Source organism: Amphiura filiformis, chromosome 2 (genome assembly GCF_039555335.1).
Source record: "Amphiura filiformis chromosome 2, Afil_fr2py, whole genome shotgun sequence".
NCBI classification, from domain to species: Eukaryota; Metazoa; Echinodermata; class Ophiuroidea; order Amphilepidida; family Amphiuridae; genus Amphiura; species Amphiura filiformis.
The window spans coordinates 71,209,819-71,234,540 of record NC_092629.1 but is presented as its reverse complement, the minus strand read 5'-3'; the positions used below and the strand labels follow the sequence as shown (position 1 = coordinate 71,234,540).

At 38.9% G+C, this 24,722-nt stretch overlaps 1 protein-coding gene across 1 annotated transcript in view; it reads right to left on the bottom strand.

Moving 5' to 3' along the window:
- LOC140142579 (bridge-like lipid transfer protein family member 1) overlaps nt 1-24,722 on the bottom strand; it is a 110,253-nt gene that overhangs the window by 48,685 nt on the left and 36,846 nt on the right. Inside the window, exons 26-43 of the mRNA XM_072164575.1 lie at nt 24,361-24,458; nt 20,699-22,234; nt 19,586-19,755; nt 18,726-18,934; nt 18,049-18,145; nt 17,427-17,639; nt 15,763-15,949; nt 15,242-15,324; nt 14,815-14,926; nt 14,409-14,498; nt 9,865-10,086; nt 9,058-9,171; nt 8,078-8,201; nt 6,700-6,948; nt 5,546-5,760; nt 3,656-3,866; nt 2,701-2,760; nt 2,078-2,286 (exon numbers count right to left, since the gene is read on the bottom strand). Coding sequence (XP_072020676.1) covers nt 2,078-2,286; nt 2,701-2,760; nt 3,656-3,866; nt 5,546-5,760; nt 6,700-6,948; nt 8,078-8,201; nt 9,058-9,171; nt 9,865-10,086; nt 14,409-14,498; nt 14,815-14,926; nt 15,242-15,324; nt 15,763-15,949; nt 17,427-17,639; nt 18,049-18,145; nt 18,726-18,934; nt 19,586-19,755; nt 20,699-22,234; nt 24,361-24,458 — 4,199 coding nt within the window. The remainder of the gene's footprint in view (nt 1-2,077; nt 2,287-2,700; nt 2,761-3,655; nt 3,867-5,545; nt 5,761-6,699; nt 6,949-8,077; nt 8,202-9,057; nt 9,172-9,864; nt 10,087-14,408; nt 14,499-14,814; nt 14,927-15,241; nt 15,325-15,762; nt 15,950-17,426; nt 17,640-18,048; nt 18,146-18,725; nt 18,935-19,585; nt 19,756-20,698; nt 22,235-24,360; nt 24,459-24,722) is intronic.

The window sequence follows — 24,722 nt, the reverse complement described above, 5'->3', positions numbered from 1 at the left end:
TAACCCCAATACATTTGTACATTCATTGAATTACCTTAGAAAATCTGGGTACAAAAACTCATACTCTGCAACTTGAGGTCAAATTTTGCTCTATGAGTGTTTAATTGAGGTTATTGAACTATGCCATTGGGATGAGGCCATTGTGGTCCATAGTGTATTATGATAAAAGAGGATACCATGACTATGCAAACAACTGAAAAGAAAGAACAATATCTACTTGACGTGGGAAAACAAGTGAAATGGATAATAAGCAGAGGGGGATAAGTAATAACAAATAGGCACAGAAAGATTGATGGCCAAAAATCAAAAGAATACCTTGAATATGCAAACAATTGAAAACGAAAGAGCAATACTAACTTGACGTGGGGAAGGTAGTGAAACACAGACAATATGCTGAGGGAGACAATAAATAACAAATAGGCACAGGGGTAGGTAAAGTTTGGTGGAGAGAATACCTTGAATACAAAGAAGATATCTTACAAGGCATTTCTTCCATTTCAATTTTCTGCACGGCTGTTTGATGTATATAGAATTGGCTTCATTATTAACTATATGCAAACTATAGATGGCGCTATTTATCCTAAATCATATTTCTTTATTTGCAAGGGTTAGGTGATTAATACCGCCATTAAAACAGCTGGAATAGGTGAAACAAGCAACAAGGAAATTTTATAAACATATTTTATCAAACAATAAAAGGAATTATTTCTATTAAAAGCTTGAAAGGGTAATTTCCAGTAACTAAATAGCGCCACCAATTTTGTCATTAATTTTATATCCGAAAAAGCTTTAAAAAATACTATAAAAGTGAATAATTTTGTAAAAGAGGGGAAATTAAAGTTGAGAACGATTCAAAAGCATCTGTATACATTAGCACGATATCCCTTTTAGCTGTTTAAGCCTAAAATGTGGTTATACATGATGTTTTGCTTGAAAAACTAATAAATGAGCCCATCAAACAACCGTGTCTGTACGGATTTGCTATGCAACATGGGTCGATAGGGACAGAAAGTCCCCTATAGGTTGACCCTATTCTCAACATGAAAACAAAGGGAACCTGTACAGAGTAAAAGGAGTGTCATTTGATGAAATATTATATTTATTTAAGAAATCTTCTTTGCCTTCAATAGGCAATGGAATATGTGCCCATCCACCACAAACTGGTCGTAAAGTCGGCATTTTCCATTTTGAGATACAATCAAAAACATTATATGGATTTCTATGTAAAATATAGTAAGAATTTGACCTTTGATGAACCATAACTTCACTTCCAGATGTCCGATGAAGCTGGTTAAGGTGTCATTTTAAAGCTGAAACTGCATTCTTTCAAAATCGGCAATAAACAGAAAATGATCTAGAGCCGACTTTACTACCACTTTGTGGTGGTTGGTCACATATGGAAGCTACAATGGCAGTTGGAGTTCTTGTGACAACACTTTTGCAATGGATTATGGGAAGGGGTTATATCATCCTCTGGACTACAAATGCACTAAGCTATTCAACATTTTTGGTACCCCTGAAACCCTATGTGGTTGAAGCCAAAAATACATCATGTTGAAGCGCATATCATCACTGCACACAGTTGAAAACTTGAGAATGCACAGTGACGACATGTGTTTAAGACCCAGTCCACCCTAGTATATTTTCGTCATCGTGTCGTAATTACCCGATTATGACACGATTATGATACATGAATGATGAGAGCGTCCACACGGTCAGCATCTCGTCATCGCGTCGTAATAAATTCACGCTACGGTAACTACGAAGCCCATTGAGTAAACATAAATACAACAACAAAATGCGTACACACGGGTAATTTTCATCATTAATTACGACACGATCATGCTAGAAACCGGCCCAATGATGGAAATTTTCATCAATATGCGAATGATGACACGATTGTAGTATGCCGACGACATTGAGTGGACACACGGTACTAATATTATAATACGATTATGACACGATTGTAATCGACGGGAAAAAACAAACTCGTGTGGACCGGGCCTTAGACAATGACGTAGCCTCTGTTTCACTTGCTAATTGGCTTTTGGAATTATTTAAATGAGCTTATTATTACCTCTAAGATTGGTTGAATAGTGCTTTCTTCCTGTGAGTCCATAACTGAATTCAAGTCTGCAATATCTTCGTCATTCCCTGCTAGTGAGGTCAGGGTATTGGCCAAAGCCGACAGCTGATGACCGATGGAAGGGTCAACTTGGACATCAAAGCCTTCCATTCTCCATAGGAAGTTGAGTAGCCACTTGCCGGCTAACATCTGACCACCATCTACGATAATTTAAGAAAGGAAATGATGTGGAATCTGAACTACCATAACAGATTACTACAAAAAAGAGCAGTTTTTGAGAAAATTGCCTGGATTGATTTTACTTTACTGCCTCAAGGCATATGGACTATATTTTTTGTTTTGCGAATAACATCATATATGGTTTGATCACAAGGCTTTACCCCTCAGGCTACCCCCAGGGATAGAATGGGGATAAAGGGGTACAGCTGCCCCCCATGAGAAGTGTTTCCTCCTCTCTCTCTTTACACTCATGTTTACAACGGTTGCAATCTCTTGAGAAAGTAGCGGAAAACAAAGGTGCTCACAGGTAGTCTGGTCAATGGTAACAAAAATGAAGGACAATGGACTGGCTGGAAATTTATGCATGAGTGATACATGTATAATATCTAACTTACCAGTTCGTTCAGGACTTGTTGTTTTAGAACACACTTCATACGTTCCTTGAGGAACAACACCTGCAACAGAAAAATGGTATAAGAAAGCATTGAAATGTGCTATTCTAATTGAAATCCATACACCCCCTATGGAAGATACAACCGTAATCTCCCACACAGTGTATGTAGATTTCAAATGCAGGCACCCATTCAGGTAACACATTTGAAATTCACACTTTCTGTGTGGAAGATTAAGGTCATCTCTTCTATAGGGTGTGTATGGACTTCAACTTGAATAATCCAATACAGAAATTACATAATGGTACATCAAGATAGCTCCCGGCGATATCTCAATCAATAAGGTCAGACTCTGGTGTGTGAGGGTACAAGTTCGAGCCCTGGCAGTGTCATTTGTTTGGTCTCCTGAAAAAATAGAACTTGTCAGTTCCCTCAGATTGTTTTGTCCAAACATGAGCGGCAGCAGGTAGCGCCGATACCGCGGGGTGCAGCGCCGAGATGAGAAGAGGCATGTAGCGCTGACAGCGAGGCGCCTGCTGTTCGGTGTCTCAGAACTCAGATTGCTTGTGGAGATGGTAGTAGTAGCAGCATACCATGAAATCATGGCATGTTGCCTATGGGTATCGATGCTAAGTCAGGTGCCGTGTGAGCAAACTAAAAAATAGCACAAATAGCACGAGCGTACACAAAAGAAACTTCGCACGTAAGATGAGCGATGTCGCCAGGTCTGAATGCTGTACCGGCATCAGCTGAATTTGAGTACACTTAGAAGGCACAGGCATGGAAAATTCCAATCTGTATGTTTATTAATCTATGAGTAGCAGTATGCATTCATCACAGACTCACATGCCTCCAGTTCCATCACCTAGTGATGTAGCAAATCGCAGGCAGAATGTCTGGAATGACCCTGCTCATACACAAACACATCCCACACACACACATGAGACACCATACTTACAGGCATTCATCAAAGACTCATATGACTCTGGTCTCCAATCATCTAGTGATGTAGCAAAGTCTTCAGCAAATCGCAGACAGAACGTGCGGAAGGACCCCCTGCTGACCAATGCATTGCTGTAGCAGGCTGTGATTTGCGAGCTCTCTAGAGTACATACTAGTGATGAATGGAAGTCTGGCTCTGGGGCCGTGCCTGCTGCAGCAGATACATTCTGTAAAAATAAGTAAACTGAGTCAATGCTGGGCATACACTTCAACATAAAAGTCTCATTTTCTCAAAATATCAATAGCTATCTCAAGAACCACTGAACTAATACTGGGTTTGTTTGTAGTTTGTACTAATTTTAATGCATTTTTCATGCTGATTCCAAATATGGTCATGAAAATGTTCAATACTGATATTTTTGAAGTTAAAGACTTTGTAATAACCATCCAATTTTCACTGTCAGATAGTATTATTTCAAAGCATTGGAATAGGGATAGGAATAGAATTGAATTTTGGCCATTTTTCATTTCAATTCAATGAATTAAATCGAAATGTTTTTATTCTTTCATTTCAATTCAATGCATTCAATCAAAATGTTTTTATTCTTTCATTTCAATTCAAGAGGTTCATTATATATGTTAAGAAATGAGGTACATTCTACACTGTTGTGCAGAACTATCTCATTTTGGAAAATGGATCTCATTTTGAAAATCATCTCAAATTGGATAGAATTGAGACCCAATTTGAGAATGAATTTGAGCACCAATATGAGATCCATAATCACCCAATTGGTGCTAAATACATTGGTGCTACCAAATGTTTGTCATTTCATGGTCAAAGAAGTTGGGGATCATCAAAATTGTATTATTCACAGAGCAAGGCCTAATTAATCCAATTTAATAGCTGAAGTAGTATTGGGAATTTTGTGCTTGCACTTGCAGATCAGGTTTCTCTGCCAAGAAGACAAGGTCAATTATACTATGAAACATCTTATTGTTGATACATCAAATTTATGTATCCCAATTTAAATATTAGGGTTTTGCTTCAGTTTTCACTGCATGAATATTTCCACATTACTTTATAGCTGTTGTTCTTTTCAGTTTTTGTAGCAAACAACCTGAAACCAACTATCCTCCTGTAAGTCCTTTGTTAGTGATTGAGTAAATTTGTGATTTTCCGAGCGATTTTATGAGTATTCAGATTTTAAGTTTGGGAGATATTCTGATGTTATAATTTGAAAAACATTCTCTTGATTTTTTTGCTTTGGAAAGGAACAAGAAAACATTTTTAGATTAACTTTGCCTTATGGTCACCTTGTGTATACACAAAAGACCATGACCAGCAATTAAACTCATACATGTACTTGACCATGAGAAGTCTAGACACTGGTTCCATACAGTACCATACTTCATCAACTATAATAGTTAGTAACTTAGCACCCAATAAAACCTAATTGGGTGAATTATATCTCAATTTGTCACTCAAATTGGATCTCATATTGGATCTCAAATTGCTGCTCAAATCTATTCAATTTGAGACGATTACAAATATGAGATCCATTTTCCAAAATGAGATACTTTTGAATATCAGTGCTAGCGGTACCTCTTTTCTTATTATAACTGACGTACCGCTTGTCTTGAGTCACTGAAATTCCAGTGTAGTAACTGGATTCCGTGCCCCTATAATATATATAACTTTTGTTACCAGTGTGTTATTATTTTTTGAGAAAAATGCAAAAATAATCACAAATTTATCAAGGGGTGTAGTACCACCTTAAACCAGAGAGGAATTGATGATATTGCATCAAAATGATTTTATAAAATAAGAATTGAATCTGAATTGAATTGAAATTCATTTTCTGAATCAAAATAACACTACTGGCAGAGTTTTGATTTTCTTACTAACCTGGAAAGCAGGATTAATTGGCATACATATCCCTAGTTCTTCTAAAGTCAGTTGCAAGAATATGGAGCTGGATATAGGACTTGTTACCGATGGTTGTCTTGGTAAGGAATGACGCGGCAGGATGACAGAGCCTCTTGCCTCTTGCTGTAAGGCTGTTGCTTGCTGCTCAAACCATTGGTCATAGGCAGTTTGGTAGCAGAGCCATACTAGTACAGCTGAAAAACAAGTAATCATTAAAGTGAGGTTCTCCTTTAGATGTGGTAATAAACTGGCAAACATGAAAGCAATACGATAAAGACAAGAACGGACTGTCTGATGGTGCTCACTCTCAACAGTGTGTTCACCTCCAACAGCTTCCCCCATGTGTTTTATTGGGGCTAATGTATAAATTAGGGATTCAATCATGTTTCACCGTTGTTCATCACCGATTAACAACGATGCATCCGCGTCGTCTGAGTGGTTTACTTCGCCGAGCGAAGTAAAGCACGCAGACGTGCCGGACGCGAGTTGTTAATAGGTGATGAACAACGGTGAAACATGATTGAATCCCTTTCAACAACGAAACAGGCTAAAGATGTCCAATTCACATGATTCTTTCATTCGGAATGTCCGTTTGTCATTGCCGTTCAACTTTACAAAAAGATCGCGGCATTTCTCTGTTGATATCAGCAATAAAACTAAAGAATAAAGCGGTAATATTTAGCTGCTACCGCCAACATAAGAGAGTTCATGTTTACGCATATGTTCCAGGCATGACAAAGTATCTGGCGCTCATGCGTATCCCGTATAAGCGTAACCTTGCGTTCAGCGTATACGCTACTGAACTGTGGATTCATCACGGATTAACAACGGTTGGCTCCTGTACAATGGTATAGGAAGAGTTGTTGAAACAGGGATGCATGTTGGCAATTGCTTAATTTCCTGAACATCGGTTGAGCATTTTTTTTAAAGCGCAATGCAATGATGGAAGTTTGTCTGGAGAATAAGCTAGGGGTTATCACTCCCTCCCTAAAAATATATTTTTGCTCTTTTTTTATAACGAAATATCGTCATCCATTCCCAATTCCTTTCTTTTTTTCTTTTTTTAATTTCCGGAATGCTTTTTCTTATGGTCAAATTTCCAAAAAACTTGCATTCCGTAAAAAGTCACTCACCTTTATCCACAGCGGTTGGCTGGACATAGAGAATAGGTCTAGTAAGGGCAATGAGGAAGGCTTCCTTTTCCCCTAGCGATGAAGACATCTCATCCTTAAGAGCATTCCTGAGAGCAATACGAGTCTTGAAATAGGCCAATTGATGGAGCTCAGGCTCAATCTCAGCAAACATAGGGTTCCTTACTAATGTCCCTAGGCAGATGTTGAGATCTATGTGAGCTTTGGCAAACAGCTTGGACTTTGACATACCTGCAATGGCATATATAAAATATATTATAGAATTGGGCGGAATAATCATTTTCAGTTTCAGTTTTATTATTGATATTCACCAAACAACAAGGTATAATCAATTTACCTAATAGACAAAACAATGTAGATATCTAAAGCTACAGCTATACAAAAAAACATTTATACCAATTTGTAAGAAAGATTGAGAAATATTCTCCGCAAGGTCGAATTATTGCCGACTTCAGTTTGTTTGGACCAGATCTGGTCGCATATCGAATTATTGCCGACTTAGCTTCAGTCTGATTGGACCAGATCTGGTCGCATACCATAAAGATTCGCCTAATGGCGCGCTTAAGATCATTTGCCTTGTGGTCAATTTCATGTGGAAATAGAGAGCTCCCTTCTCTGAAATCCAAACAAAAATGAAGGTTCTGTGTCCTTATTTGATGGTGGGTATTTTACGGGAGGGCACTTTTAGGTTGTACTTAAAATTCCAGTTATGTCAAGTTAAGTACTAAGCACCATTGGGCGAATCTTCATGCAACTGACGTGCTTTAATCAAAGAGATTAGACCCAAGGAGTAACAACTCTGCCATGTTTGCATGCCACTCATGCAGGGCAAAATAGTGTAATTTGGTTTGAAGCAAGTACTTGTTTGCGCTCTGCATCTAATGCATTATGCTACACACGCAACTTGCCAACACAAATTATCCTTTGATATCAGGTTTTTGGCAATAAATGACAGCGGAACACTATTTTGGTATTCCTGCATGAGAAACCAAGATGGCTGATTTATGATAGGGTTACACATGGAGCAATTCAAAGTCAGTACTCTTTGATTCACACCTTGGTGGCTTTGACCTAAATTCAAGGACACATTATTTAGGTGTAAAGGATACTGCTGTAGAGTGTATGCAATAAACCAACTGAAACGGTATAACAATTGAAATGACTGCCAAGGTTAAAACCAAAGAGTACTGACTTTGAACTGCTCCATGTGTAACCCTATGATAAATCTGGAGGACAGTTCTACGAAAGCTTAAGATGACAGAGGGACAAATCTCTAGATCGATTCCACAATTCTGTCCTCAATAAGGTACCATGAGGCAATATGCATAATACATTAAAACATGTGATAGTTATGACTTACTAGTTCCTTTCTTTCTTGCTTCTGAGTTGGTATATCTGGGTTTATTAGATAACTCAAAATCAACCAAACCTGTCTCCAACCTTACTGCACAAGCAGATGGTGTGGTGGCAGTAATTTGTATTCCCTGTAAATGAGAAAGAAATTACTGTAAAAGTAGACATTTTCACGCTACATTTATTTTTGTGTTTTTCGCGTTCCAAGCTGCTACCGCGAAAATAAGAACACGCGAAAATATTCCTTTTATAGGTCAATGTAAGGAAATTTCAAAACAAGGGAAACAGTTCAAAATTGGCAAAGCACAAAAAATTAATCACACACAAATTTCCACTTTATACTCAAATCTTACAAATAAAATAATAGAATTATAGTATTATGCACTATCCTGATATTGTTTGAGGTATTAGATGTGATTGAGAAACATGCATGGAATTCCATAACTAGGGAGTGCATGGTGGTCAATATCTTTTTGATGTCTTGAAAGTATCCACAGCTAGAGAGGAGTTAAGAGTTCCTGGGACCAAAGGGCTCATCCCATTGCCGCCCATTCCAAGTTGAGGGCACTTGCAGTATACTGAAAGAACTGACAACAGGATATAGTATAACCTGGGCTTGATAATCCTAACACCATCAAGACTGCATGTGCAGGTCGTAAGAAAATCTGATGCAGTTCACGCCAGGTGAGCATTAATTAAATGCTGATGTCAGACCATCATATCCCTTCCACAACCATCATTGCGAATGGTATCAATTGTACTATAGCAGAGACTGCCTTTTGGAATTTGAAGGACAGCATTAAATAGCTCTTCTGGAGCTTTCAAGAAGAGGTATTTTTTAACAATGTACGGAGAGAATGTCAACTAAGGAGAGCTAAAAATCACTCTCCTATATCCGATTTAAGGAGAGCAGTAGAGAACGATTGCTCTCGCTCTCCTCAAAAGGCAGTCCCTGTACAGTGATTCTTTGTTTTTCCATGCATTTACCTTCATTCTAGCTTGAAGAGAGAATATCAAAGTGCTGTCATTGGTAGGCAGTGAGAATTCCTGACTGGCGGCTTCTTTGGTAGCAACTAGCTCATCCACCATTTGACTCAAATCCTACAAATAAAATAATAGAATTATAGTATTATGCACTATCCTGATCTGGACTATTAATTGGGAGCGCTTGTGCCAATAACTTGCTCCCTACCATTACGTGAGGGAACAGCTTAACCTTTCATTGTTTTTAAGTGTATTACCGGGCATGCGACCTGCATGGACATTAACAAATATGTCAAATTTTGCAACTCTAGGTCTGAACAAGTTATCCCACCACGAGATCATCTACTGCTCTTCTTCTTCATAAGGTTTCTTTTTGTAGGATTACGGCATTCAAGCCATCTTTTTCAACCGCTTTGTATTTTTGTGGAATCAGCTTCCCCTAGTACTAGGTTTTCTGTATCTTTTTTCTATTTTTAAAACTAATGTGGTTAAAATAAATAGTATTATAGATTAAGAATGAAATTTATGTATTTTCTTATGTATTTCATTGTTTTTTAATCCATATTTTTGCCTTTTTATCTCAATTTCAAATATGCCGCCTTTTTTCCCCACAGACCAGATTGTGTCACATATCATTGTTGAGCAGGAAAAACCTCTGTATGTGTCATTGGCCCATGAACATGTTTAAAGCAAAAACTCCTATGTAACCTGTTGGCTGTTTTGTTTTAGACATGTTCAGGGGCCACAAGCACATAGGAGGTTTTTCCTGCCCAACAACGATATTAGAAATAACACTGATAGAACACCTACCTGGATGAGTACTTTCTGTACTGTTATCAAATGATTAACCAGGTCAGTAGACACACTATGTTTGAATGCTTCTAACTCTGCTGTAGTCTCCAGTTGACTGACTTTACGTAGTTCACCAGTACTGGAACCCTTGTCGCCAGTGTGGACAGCTTTATACTGACCAGAGAAATGCATGCTGGGTAACTTGATTTCAGGGGAGGAGTCAAGGTCACCTACATGCAGCTGAAAGAGAAAGAGAAAACACTAATGTAAATTGATTATTAAAGGTTATTAGCCTTTTCGAAGTATGGCATAGTGCATACACAAAAGGAGGGCAGTCTTCAAGCTGGGTAAAACCCGGTAAATTCAAACAACTTTACGGCCCACTTCGTGCAGCGCCATCCTATTGTGTACGCCATATCTCAAAAAGGCTAATTAATCTAAGGTCAGGGTTACATTGGGCATTAGATTATGGTCAGTGATCTTACTTTGTAAAAATCATGGGGTTTAAGTATTTTAAATGTTCATATCAGGGACAATTGTCTGAAGAGGCAAAGACAGAAAAATTGGCAAAACTTTGGTCTTCTTCTATAAAACCGTACCTCTTTCATGTTTGGGAGTTACCCTTAGCCTACATCAGTTATGGCGTAAAGAAAGTTTGTTGAACCTGTATTTGACTTTAAATACAATATGGCTTCAAGAAAATACGGCTTCAGATAACGGACTGGTCAAAAGATCATCTATGGAAAAGCTCAAATCACTTCTCATGTTGGCAGAATTCAAATTGGTGACAGAGCATTAAGCTGCTGCACCGGCACTGTGGATCTGCCTCCATATAACATCAGGGAGGCACGCTCAATCACAAGCTTCAAGAAACTCTTAAAATCTCACTATTATGCTTATTAATTTTGTGCTTTGTTTATTATTCTGTATGTTCTTGACATTTGATTCACTGCTATGCGCCTTGATCTTTATGTAAAAGGCGCTATATAAATCTTGTATATATGTATGTATGTATTCATGCAAGCATCACAAAGCTTTGACATACCTGAAGATGATATTTCAATGTCGGACAACGAATTATTACAGGCCTCCCAAAACTGTGAGTCATCTAAAACTTCAGTTCCGACAAACGAGACAAAGCAGAGAGACAATCAACGATTTGTGGTCAAAACAGAAGAAGAGGTTACGGATGAGGCAAAAAAGTCTATACCAGCCCAAACAAGAAAGAAAGCTGCAAATTTGTTCGAGGAATAGCGGACATGGAGGAACCGTCGGACAGAAGATGATGAAAACATAGCCAGATGAGTCCTACCCTCCTGACCATGACTAAAGATGAAATGGACTTCTGTCTCTACCGATTTATATGTGAGGCAAGAAAGACTGATGGGACTGAATACCCAGGCAAAACAACCTATGAGATTGCTACCAGTCTGCACAAATATCTGGAAATGAATAATATACACCACAAATTGTTGTCCGATGTAGACTTTAAACAGGTCCAGATGACGCTGGACTCAGAAATGAAAGGAAAGGCCTATGATGGTGTCAATAAACCCATCAAGCAAGCACAAGCAATTGAACCCGAAGTAGAAGATCAACTATGGGAGAGTGATGTTCTCAGGTCTAATAACCCCATGCAGATTTTAGAGACAATCATTTTTTTTTGCTGCAATAAACTTTGTTACAAGAGGCCATACTGAAATATGAAACATCACCTATGGCCAAGTGACACTTGAAACCGAGTCAGATGGATCCCGAAAACTCAAATATCGCCAGACTGCATCTGTCAAAAACAGTAGAGTCCTACCCTCCTGACCATGACTAAAGATGAAATGGACTTCGGTCTCTGCCGATTTATATGCGAGGCAAGAAAGACTGATGGGACTGAATACCCAGGCAAAACAACCTATGAGATTGCTACCAGTCTGCAGAAATATCTGGAAATGAATAATATACACCACAAATTGTTGTCCGATGTGGACTTTAAACAGTTACAACATGCCGTACTGAAATGCGAAACATCACCTATGACCAAGTGACACTTGAAACCGAGTCAGATGGAGCCCGAAACCTCTGATATCGCCAGATTGCATCTGTCAAAAACAGAAGAGTGCTACCCTCCTGACCATGACTAAAGATGAAATGGACTTCTGTCTCTGCCGATTTATATGCAAGGCAAGAAAGACTGATGGGACTGAATACCCAGGCAAAACAACCTATGAGATTGCTACCAGTCTGCAGAAATATCTGGAAATGAATAATATACACCACAAATTGTTGTCCGATGTGGACTTTAAACAGTTACAACATGCCGTACTGAAATGCGAAACATCACCTATGACCAAGTGACACTTGAAACCGAATCAGATGGAGCCAGAAAACTCCGATATCGCCAGATTGCATCTGTTTTCATATTAAACACTGTAGTAAGCAATGCGGATGTCTTCAAAATCAAAAAGTTGCTGTAAATTTTAATTACTTACCCTATCATAGTCAAAGTTTACATTTTCTGAGAGGACATTTGATGAGGAATCTAAATATGGCCTTACTTTTTCTGTATGGGTTAGGGGTAAAATGTTTCAGTTCAAAATATGTTGAATTGTAAAACAATTTGAACATATTTTCAGACACCCTGTATTCCGAGATTACCAAACAGCTGTGATTTTTTTTCTTCCAAAGTCAGTAGGGTCCCCCTAACCTCTAACCAAATCAATGTTGTTTACTTTCAGATTATAATTACAAGTTTACAAGCAATGCATCAAGTGACCCATTTTTTATTTGGAATTTTTTTATTCCACCCTGTATAACTTCAAGGTCACCCTGTACAATGAGTTGAAATGTGTATATTTAAATTGCTTTTGCCTTCAGCTTTCCAAAAATGTATACTTTTGCTAGTTTAGGGTTGATAGTTGTGGAGATATTCTAATTTGAAACTTGATTGGTGTAAAAATTCATAATATTTGTGATGTAACGCTAAGGGTGGCGAGTTCAAAACACACGGCCATATATATCCTGTTAGAATCGAAAGCTCAGGTCCCTAAAAACTTTGAAACTTTACTAAACATGTAATTTTCTGGGTGAAATTTAAAAAACAATAATTGTATTTTTTTTCAATAACCCAACTGATGATACCTGGTAGAGTAAACGTCCAGTCGGAGTAAATTGTATCGCCTCAATGACCACCAGGGTGTGGCAAGCGATAGGAGTGGAGGGCATCTTTACTGGCCGCTCTTTGGGGCAGACAGGTATCACCCAAATGTACCAAGCTAATGTGCCTGACAAATTAGTGAAATAAGTTATAGTGGACATCGTAGTAAAGGCTTAGATGCCTACAAAGTCACAAGTAAAGCGCAGAGACATTGGTTTCTAGTATTTTACAATGTAGGGATATATCTAATTGTTCAACTTTAATATTTACCAATGAAAATATTACAGAATTTAGAGGAGTTGCTTGAAACAGTATAAAAGTCTGTGCATGTGGGTGGGTGTGGGGGAGAGTAAAGCAGGCCTGTAACCAGGGGACCAGGTCAGGTGTGTCTCCTGTCCCCAATCGATAAAAAGGTACAATTAAATTGTACCCAAGAAGCTCAAACTTAAATAAAAGTTATAACAAGAGTTAACAAAGGGACTATTTCAGTTTTGTGTTCAATTGTTGAAAAGAGCCTACAAAAGACTTATTTTAGATGGGTTAAATCCACTTTTGGCTATATGGAATAAAAGGTTAACAGTTTGGAAATTCTGCACCCTCTGAAAATCCAGCATATGGACCCGGTGGTAAGGGGTAGTGGTGTGGTGTGGTGTGGTGTGGGTTGTTTGTTTATCATGTCTTTTTCTTCTAGCAGTAACAGTTGATGTCATACAACAATAACATGAATAACAAAAGTCACCTTGTTCGCCATCGTGTTGTGAATGATTTTCACTCATTATTTTCGTTTCTTTTCACATCACAGGATCATGTAAGAAATTCACAAGTCTGATGTCAGTGAAGAGCAGAGCAAGTCATCAGATAAACCTATAGCCCTACAAACCAAGAGCGCCCTAACCAAGTAACATCAGCACAGAAGAATGTGTTCAATATACACAGTTTACCTAACTGAAACGTCCAAGTAAACATGGTGTCCCGAAGTGGCAACATTGGTGTTAATGTACTTGTTATTGACTTGATAATTGCATAAATGTTTATTTCAAGTGGTGTATTCATCTGTTGTTGGTAATTGATTTTCTTATTATGTATACTTCAAGTAGTGTAGTAATCTATTGTTTATTATATATTGTCGTTCTGTGTATTATATTTTACTCACTCTCTCAGTGTTTCTGGAGGTTTGCTCAAAGTTATAAAAGGGCAGTGTGCACGTTTTATCTAGATTCTTTTGTTTAGCATACACATTATCTAGTTTCTTTTGTACTGTGCTGGTTTACATAATCTGTGCACGCTGACTTAAGGTAACCTCGCTGAAGAGTGATTCGTGAAATATAATGCACTGGACAACAATGGATAACAAACAATGGAGTGATGCACTAGAAGAGTAATATATGTTTAATATGGGAATGAGATTGCTCACCTGAGAGATGAATTTCAGTGAGTGGTGTGGCATGACGACAGCAAACCTTACAGGTTCACCAGGTGTTATGCAGGCAGTAATTTCTTGAACCTGAAAACAAAGAATAAGATAAGAACTAGAAACACCCCAATTTGAGTTGAGTGGTGTGGCATGACGACAGCAAACCTTACAGGTTCACCAGGTGTTATGCAGGCAGTAATTTCTTGAACCTGAAAACAAAGAATAAGATAAGAACTAGAAACACCCCAATTTGAGTGAGTGGTGTGGCATGATGACAGCAAACCTTTCAGGTTCACCAGGTGTTATGCAGGCAGTAATTTCTTGAACCTGAAAACAAAGAATAAGATAAGGACTAGAAACACCCCAATTTGAGTGAGTGGTGTGGCATGATGACAGCAAACCTTACAGGTTCACCAGGTGTTATGCAGGCAGTAATTTCTTGAACCTGAAAACAAAGAATAAGATAAGAACTAGAAACACCCCAATTTGAGTTGAGTGGTGTGGCGATGACATAAAACCTTACAGGTTCACCAGGTGTTATGCAGGCAGTAATTTCTTGAACCTGAAAACAAAGAATAAGATAAGAACTAGAAACACCCCAATTTGAGTGAGTGGTGTGGCATGATGACAGCAAACCTTTCAGGTTCACCAGGTGTTATGCAGGCAGTAATTTCTTGAACCTGAAAACAAAGAATAAGATAAGGACTAGAAACACCCCAATTTGAGTGAGTGGTGTGGCATGATGACAGCAAACCTTACAGGTTCACCAGGTGTTATGCAGGCAGTAATTTCTTGAACCTGAAAACAAAGAATAAGATAAGAACTAGAAACACCCCAATTTGAGTGAGTGGTGTGGCATGACGACAAGAAACCTTACAGGTTCACCAGGTGTTATGCAGGCAGTAATTTCTTGAACCTGAAAACAAAAATTAAGATAACTAGAAATTACTCAAAACGTGCTACGCATTATCATACTCATGATGACTTAGATCTTCTATATGGCCTGATAGGCAACACCCGAAATCATGCAATTGTCCAATCAGATCTTGTGTCTGCAATCTAGACCACACCAGTAAGAATTCTTAAATTGCTGCTTTGGCCTGGTTAGTTCAGATCAGACCACATAAGTTGATAAATATAAAGTTCAAAGTTTCAAGATATTTTCTAAAAATATCAAAAGCTCTTACAAGAACCACTGAACCAATATTTTTTATACACATTTTCGGTGCATTTTTCATATTGATTCCAAACATGATCATTAAAAATGCACAATTCTGAATTTTTTTAATTTTTAACGAAATTTTGAAACTTGTCGTCTGCAGTCAACAACCGTCTGCAGAGAGGAATAACTTACCAAATATTGCACTTTGAGAGATGCCAACAGCGTTGATTGCAAACAGATATTTTTCAATTTGAGGGCAGCAGACAGTTGAAGTTCCTGACTTTCTGATGGCTCCTCTGTTGGTATAGGTGCATCAGGGGTAAGCATGGTTGGTTGATGGGTATCATCCAGTGTACCTGATTTATCTGCATCTCCTGGCCTGCAAACAGTACATTTATTTATATACACACACTCTTAGAATCATATAGTCAATCAGAAAAGCAGTTAAAAAAATATGGCTTTGTATCACAAGTTGGGACTCCCAAAAGTTGTGACATTTTTCTTGAAAAATTGAAATGATGATGATAGTTTCAAAATGAAAATAAATACTTACACCCTTCATATTAGTCTTATTTTAAAGCTTAGTTCTTTCATTTTAATTTGCCAAAACCATGATTTTATCACCCTGTATACATAGAAGCAAGCATCGCACCCTATATAAATTATATATTTTCTGGTGGGCCTTTTCAAGCTGTTTGACTTTGTGGTCCACAGATTTAAAAAATATGCCTGAAAAGAAATAGGCACTTCCAAACTATACCGCATGTTCATTAAAAAGTTAATTGTTACACCCAGACCTGAAGCCAATATTCAGTATATCTTCTAATACACCCTGAATATTGGCTTCAGGTCTGGGTCAGTGTAATCTCTGTTCTTTATGCTTTCCAGCAATGCATACTTTTACTTACCTGTAACTGGTACATAGAATGGTATAACCATTCATCTCAAAATTGATGTTTTCAGCTATGAAAAAGTATGTCATGAAATAGGGGCCCACCTTTTAACACATGGCCATATGTGGAGCGCATAAGTATTGTATAAATGCACTCGCTCATAGTTTTGCGTACTAAGCACTGCGTGTTAGCATCTTGCAGGATTGATTTATTATTCCTGGAGGTAGGTGCATTGATATATGATATTGATCAAATACTCCAACATTTTTAGTATTTCATTATTGTTATTTCAACAACTCTTCCTATACATATACCTTTGTTGAGGAGCCAAACGTTGTTAATCGTTGATGAATCCACACTTTTCCAGTCATGTGTGACGCGAACGCAAGTTAACGAAAGCATGCACGCCTTACGCGTAAAATTTGTCATGCCTGGAACCCCAGCCTGGAACTTGGTTTACATGTCGAAGAGATAGCGGCTAAACATTGCATTTTATTTTGTAGTTTCATTGCTCAGTGATATCAACAGAGAAATCACCAACCTTCTTGTAGGCTTAAGGTTGAGTGGCAAAGACTAACTGACATTCCTCATGAAATAATCATGTGAATTAGACGATCTTTAGCTTATACGAGTGGATATTCACACGTAGTGGTAGATAAAATGACTAGTGAAAATGTTCCAGGTGAGCGAAAAATAGTGTAGTGTTGAAGTTAAAACTTTAATTCATATGATCTTTAGCTTGTTTTCCTTGTTGAAAGGGATTCAATCATGTTTCACCGTTGTTCATCACAGTTTAACAACTCGCCCCTGGAGCGTCTGCATGGTTTACTTCGCTCGCACTAGCTGCCCCTTCGCGAAGTAAACCATGCAGACAGGGTGGACGCATTGTTGTTCAACGGTGATGAACAACGGTGAAACATGATTGAATCCTAAATGCATGCAGATCACAACTTCCTTACTTACTTCTGTTTCTCATACCAGACTTGTAGCTGTGCCATCCTGGTAGCAAACTTCTTGCTACTATGTATCACAATACTATGCAGTTTAGCTGGACTCAATGGTATACTGAGATCTATTCCTCCTATACCAACTGTTAGGGAGAGCTTGCGCAGAATATCTCGAGCTTCTTCAGCACTACTGGCTTGGGGTTTGTCTATCTTCAGTGTTACAATCGGGCTGAAAGGAATTCATGAAGAAAAGTCTTATAAACTTTATAATAACAATTATATATACATGGCTTGCTTGAAAAATATGTTCTAATCTGATAGCAGAAAGGCAAGTAAAGTGAGTGAAATATTTATACTTAAATGAAGAGCTTGGAGCATGGACCCACACACACAAACATATCATAATCCAAACGTGAACTTCTGTGATATTTCACCACGAACCATGGACCTGGTATTGCACATGTGATAGAGGACGCTACCCTATATGCAAAGTTATGCTGTAGCACCCTCTGCTACTGTCTTATGACCGTGGGTGTCCACGTTTCGCAGTGTGTGGATTTTCACTACACAAGTGTGGACTCAAAGTCCACTTTTGTACATGAAGGTGAAAACAAACACCCACATGCACCCTTACTTACACATTGCTCTGTCCTCCTTTCTCAGACACAACCACCAACACTTCTTCACAGGAAACAGCTGAGGATGATTCCACCAAAATCTTTCCAAAATGTTTACCTGAAAAATAGAAATATCTATATTATATATAGTATTTAGGCACCAGAACCAAATTTGTTTGATCTTTGGATCGACCGTTGATGCTGCTGAGATGCTTGTTATTAATGAACTAATACCTAATCAATGAGAATAATTGCTAAATTTATATTGGTCAATATCAGTACATACTAAGATTCACAATTAACAATAGTCAATTAATTGATTTCATAAATAATAAGGATAGACCAAGCATCAATGGTAGAACCAAAGATCAAATTAATTTGTTACTATACCTTATCAACTATACTACCTCAGTACTACAAAAACTACCCACAAAGCAAGCCCAAGCATCCCACATAATGCTATTGGCATTGCGCAATTATCCAAGTACAACTCTCAAAAATGCTGGACAGGTCAGAGCAACAGTCATGGCTTGCTATCCCCGGTCTTGTCCTTCGCATCCGAGGGGTCTGTGGTTCAAAACAGGACCAAAGAAAACAACTTCTCTCTTCATGTTTTTTCTTTCTTCCTTAATACACCAGAAGGCCAAAAACTGAGCCCCATTTTAGTAGCACATCCCTGTACTGCTGTCTGTACCTACCTGTTTTTGTCAGACTCTGCTTATTGTTGAAACTGGCAACAACCTGGTTGACTTCAGCCTCAACTTGGATACCAGCCAGCTGTCCCATAATGCATAGCTCCCCTAGGGTGACAGACCCTAAGATAGACACCTGGATATCACCCCTGTCCCCGTAATCGCTGCCCTCTCCTCCACTGTCTACCTCGTCTGTGCCCGCATCAGAAACATTACTGTGGAGACAAAAAGTTATCATGCAAGAGTCACATACGGTTGAAACTTTAGTAGTACATATAGGTAATATATTGATATAAAATTGATCGATTGAGCCCATATTTATTGGTCGAAGCTATGAGTTTTAAAATATTGGGACGAGGCGTAGTCGAGTCCAATATTTTAAAGCTCATAGCGAGACAAATAAATATTGGGTGTAAGCATCCAATTTTATCATTATTATGTGTTGGATCCAATATTTTTACACACTTGGATTCATCAAAACATAATAATGACTGATATTGACACATAGATATTGCAGTAGATAATCATTGGCTGAATTAATTTGCTTTGAAAATTGATGATCAAGAAAAGTAAATTCACCTTTTCGGTAAATCCCATAAGCCTTTGCGGGAAGACCTGTAATGTCATCATGCTGATGTGCACATCTTTCCTGTGCACTTCACAGCTTTTAAATGTGCAAAAACAGTGTTCACTAAATGATGTGCACATCACTGTGACGTCAAAAGACGACATCTCGAGTCTACCCGCTTAAGGGATTTACTAAAAAGGTATTAATTAGCAAAATAAAAAATCCACTTCTTTCTCAGTTCGCAACATCAGCTCTAATCATAACAAAACAGAATACAACATTTGACAGTCTTGCTCACCATTCTATAGAGGTCTGTCCCATCACAGTTCTTCCCTGTAACTCGTTCTCAACATTGAATACTGGATTAATGAGTACCCTGGTAGTGTCAATGTTGACAGGTTCAGCTACCCCAGAATATAAGTTAATCAGATGGAACATCGTCTGCCAGCACTTTGGCATGCCTTCATCCTGTGGTTGGAGAATCAGAAAATTTGGTAGATACATATCATTGTTGGGCAGGAAAAACTTCCTATGTGTCATTGGCCCCTGAACATGTTTAAATTAAAGCAAAACCCCTTATGTAATGGTTGGCAGTTTTGTTTTAAACATGATCAGGGGCTACAAACACAAGTTGTATATTCATTGGGCTATTCCAGTTAAAATCCATACCCCTAAGGAAGACATCACCTTAAAATCCCCCACACACATAAGGTGACTTTCAAATGAGGTTACCTGAATGGATGGCTCCATTTGAAATCCACACCCCCTGTGTGGGAGATTAAGGCCATGTCTTCCAAAGGGGGTGTATGGAGTTTAAATGGAATAGCCCATTTTCAAAAACTGAAATTATTTTCACAGGAAAATGAGGGGTCATTGAATCATATCTGTAGAGGACAGATGCTACTTAGGACCACAAAATATCAGAAACTGGGGCAAAGGCTGAAAAATGGCCTAAAATTGTAATTTGTGTCCAAAATAGTGCGACTTCTGGTAATTTTTTTGTTCTGACTAGAAACTTTGGTGGGGGGATGCCTCTCCCCTGGTGGTTCTACCACTGGTTAGCAAATAGATGCATCCCCTTGATTGCGTCCCGTATGCATAAACTATACAGACAGACTATTCACCAACAGTCAAAGTTCCAATGCTTTGCATGCTGTGAATTCTCACATATTCATGAGGGCTGATCATTCGATAGTGTGTGTCTAACAATCACACCAGCATTGCTTGCCTTTTGCATAAAAGTGATAAGAGCATTGTGTGTCTTTACGGTTACGCGAAATACCGTAAAAATATGCGATATGTACACAGCAGTTACGTCTTTCGCACTTCATGGAATGATCGGCCCTCATTATCGGGTGATGCTGAAAATGTTTGTGGTTATTAGTCTTCAGACACATATGATCCATCTTACCTGTGAGCTTCCAATGGATGCAGAACAAGCATCAATATGATCGGATCCAGGACCTCGAATTGGAGATCCATCTGGACTATCCATGGGTCCTAGAGGCATACCATCTGCACCTTCCACGTCATCAAACGATCTTGTGCTACACATCGGGTCTGATTTCATATCTTCCATTGATTTACTTTGCTTGAGTTGTATCATTTTGGAAACCCCTGCTAACTGGCTGGCAACCCGGAGAAACGGCATCTCCACTACTTGCATTATTTTACCACATCGCGCTATTATGCATATGGACATACCAGCTGTGAGATCTTCTTGCTTTTCCAAGCCGCCAGGAATGCTGCCTTTGATATCCGTCGGTGAGATTTTCTCTTCCAGATTCCCTTGACTAGGAGACATTTCTTTGACCGACACTTTGAAGCCAATATCCTCACAAGAAAATGCTGGGAAAGTACTGCTTAAACGTCCACTACCCTCACGCTTTGCACGCTTCTCTTTACTCCTTGATGACTTAGAAGACATCTCAGCAATATTCACCTTCAGTTGATTCAAGTGAAACGTCACCGACACCTCGCCAAATTTTTTAGCAAATTTCAATGGCTTTGGAGGCTTTTTTGTTATCCCAAGGTATTTCAGTAAAGACCTAAACAGCACATCTGCATCTCCTAATTGTGTGGCACTAGTGGTTGCCACGATGACACTCTGTCTTGATTTCGCAAGTTGAGCTTGTCCCATCCTGCCATCTTGACTACCACCAGGTCGAAGTTGCCTATAACCAGACGGCGTCACATCACCTACTACTTTATCATCCCCATCCTGATATAACAAGTCTTCCAGGCTAGCCACACTAGGTTTGCTCTTCCTTGCCGACTGCTGCGAATCCAAAGAATCAACCTTGGTCTTCTCTTCATCTCGGAGTATCGAAGTCCGCACCGTACCAGTTGTACCGATGCTCCCATCCGTGTGGGACCTGACTCTTGTTTCTGGTACAGTATCTTCAGGAGATAAGTATGTTCCCCTCTCTAACGAAGAACTTGGGCGGTCCAACAATGACGCAGTCCTGCTGACGTTTGGTTTTGGACGACCGGAGAACTCATCATACATGCTGTACCCGGTACCATAGCGGCTTGTGTAAACTTGTTGTACAGCATCCATCTCGTCTGAATGTCCCGTGCCGGTAAGCGGATTCCGCTCCTTTTTAGTGATCTTAAACTCCACATCCGGCATGTGTGCCTTCCATTCCGTCTCCTCCTCACGTCCCTGCCTTGCAGCTGGAATCTGCTTTGGCTGGTCTGTTCTCCACGATGTCACAGCGGTCGCCATCTCCGGGTTGATGAGCGAGAGGTTCACCTTCCATTGCCGGACAAGGGTGTGAACGCCTTGCTCCAGAACCTTCAGTTCCGGCAGATTGTGGAAGCTGATGAGTCTTTCAATGTGTCTCCAGTTTGTACTCTTTAGGTAATGCCAGAGTGTGGTCATTAGTTGACACGACAGGTCTTGCTGCACTGCTTTGGTTACAATACCCCAACGGTCATATTTGCCCTGTGAACAAATGGGGAAAACATGTTATAGCAAATGTTTACCAATTCTTATACAGAACATTACTTTTGAACCAGGCAGCACTACTCTGGTAATAGAGTTAAATATACACAAAGACCAGATGGAAAATGTCTTGTGCTTTCACCAGCGAGATCATCAGTTGATTGCCACCTGTCTTGGGGAGTTTCGGCCCTCTTATAATCAAGACTCCCTCGAGGTGGGGGGCGGCAGTGAAAGAAACACCACCTCCCGCTGGTGAGCTACTAAATAAAACTAAAACTCTGCTTCTAGCATCTGTTGCTAAATAAACAATCTGCTTCTCAGAAAATGAAACCGGCACAGGCCAGCTAACCAAAATAGAAGATCAAGCACCAGTTAGCACCCATACTATGTCAGCATGACAAAGCAAGACGCTTTGCCCATATGGGGATACGCCATCACCGTCAAAAGGGGGATCTGTGTATATGTACCCCCAGATGACCAAACTAGTCTGTAGTAAGCAGACGGGATAAGGCGCCTCTACCCCTACCATGCAGCTGGAATCACTTAACCCTAGCTAACTGGAGTGATATTCTATTTACTTCCCTGACATGTTACTTCTTTTTACCATAGCTATCTTCATTTTTCATCATTGCCATTCTTCATTATTGCCATAAAAGTTTAATGTCATTTCATCTAATCATCACAAGGTCTAACACATTATATTGGGCTATTCCATTTAAAATCCACACTACCGCTGTGGAAGATTTAGCTAAAATCTTTCACAGAGGGAGTATAAGTTTTGAATAGAATAGATAATTGGGCAACTTCCATTTGAAATACTCACACCAGTTGTGGAAAATATAGGTAAAGCCATAATACAGGGGGAGTATGGGTTTCAAAATGACCAATTACATTTGTAAAACATACTCCCCCTGTGGAAGATATTTCCAAAATCTTCCACAAGGGTAGTGTGGATTTCAACTGGAATAGCCCATTTGGTTTATTAAGCACCATTTCCATGCAGTTTCTGACAGATGCCATTCAATATAATAGGATGTGTGAAATTGTATTACAAAAATAAACATACATTGCCAGTCGTACAGAATATCACTAGCTAGTTCATTTAATGCATCACTTGAAGTATCTATTGATCAATATTGCCGTATTGTCCACAGGATTGCACACTCTGTGACCAAAGTTATTGGTTTTTGATGTTATGGAATTAATTGCACTTTAAAAGTCCTGCTTGACCAAATTTGACTCCCTCTAATGAAAATCAAATAGCAGTTAAAGGATAATGCTAAGCTGCTTCCTTTATAAAAGTTTGATGTGATTTTGACAGTCAAGGTTGCAATAGAACATATGGTTTTGAAGGAAACTGATGGAAGGTTGGGCATGCAATGATGGAAAAATTAAAATCACTACATAGTACATATGACGGATCAGCATCCTTCAGAAACTGGGAATGGCTAATAACCATCTATGTCCATTTAGTCCAATCATCATTTAGGTGGGGCATCCAAACATTCCCGCAACGTCTTTCAGAAAGCGAAAAAGAAACCCGCCATGTAAAACAAAAATAAATAATAATGTGAATAATTTGGCAAATGCAGGGAAGGGTAACCCCCAGATGCTGGCCATGCATATCGTCGCTGGGCGGGAAAACCTCATATGTAATTCCAAAGGTCAAATGCAAAACCTCATATGTAAAAAGTAGGCCCCAATTACAAATCCTCATATGTGCAATTTTGCTCAAATTCTATTTGTATGTGTCAACTTAAAGAAAATGTCCCTACATACCTTATGGGGCTTCCCTTTTAACTGTAAAGTGCATAATTGTCTGTAAATAACCAAAAGAGCAACACCATGTTCTATGTAAATCCTATTAATTTTTTTACCATTTTTTGTGTTTCCTACAAAACAGCAAAATCGTTACATATGAGATTTTGTAATTGGTGCCCAATTTTTACTTTTGAGGTTTTGCATTTGACCTTCAGAATTACATGAGGTTTTTCCCGCCCAGTGATGATATAGGAAGTAATAACCTACCTTCGGTGGGACTATCTGAGCATGAGACATGTCATGAGCATCAGCTAATATACAAGCCATAATAGCACCCAGTGATGATATAGGAAGTAATAACCTACCTTAGGTGGGACTATCTGAGCATGAGACATGTCATGGGCATCAGCTAATATACAAGCCATAATAGCACCCAGTGATGATATAGGAAGTAATAACCTACCTTAGGTGGGACTATCTGAGCATGAGACATGTCATGAGCATCAGCTAATATACAAGCCATAATAGCACCCAGTGATGATATAGGAAGTAATAACCTACCTTAGGTGGGACTATCTGAGCATGAGACATGTCATGGGCATCAGCTAATATACAAGCCATAATAGCACCCAGTGATGATATAGGAAGTAATAACCTACCTTAGGTGGGACTATCTGAGCATGAGACATGTCATGAGCATCAGCTAATATACAAGCCATAATAGCAC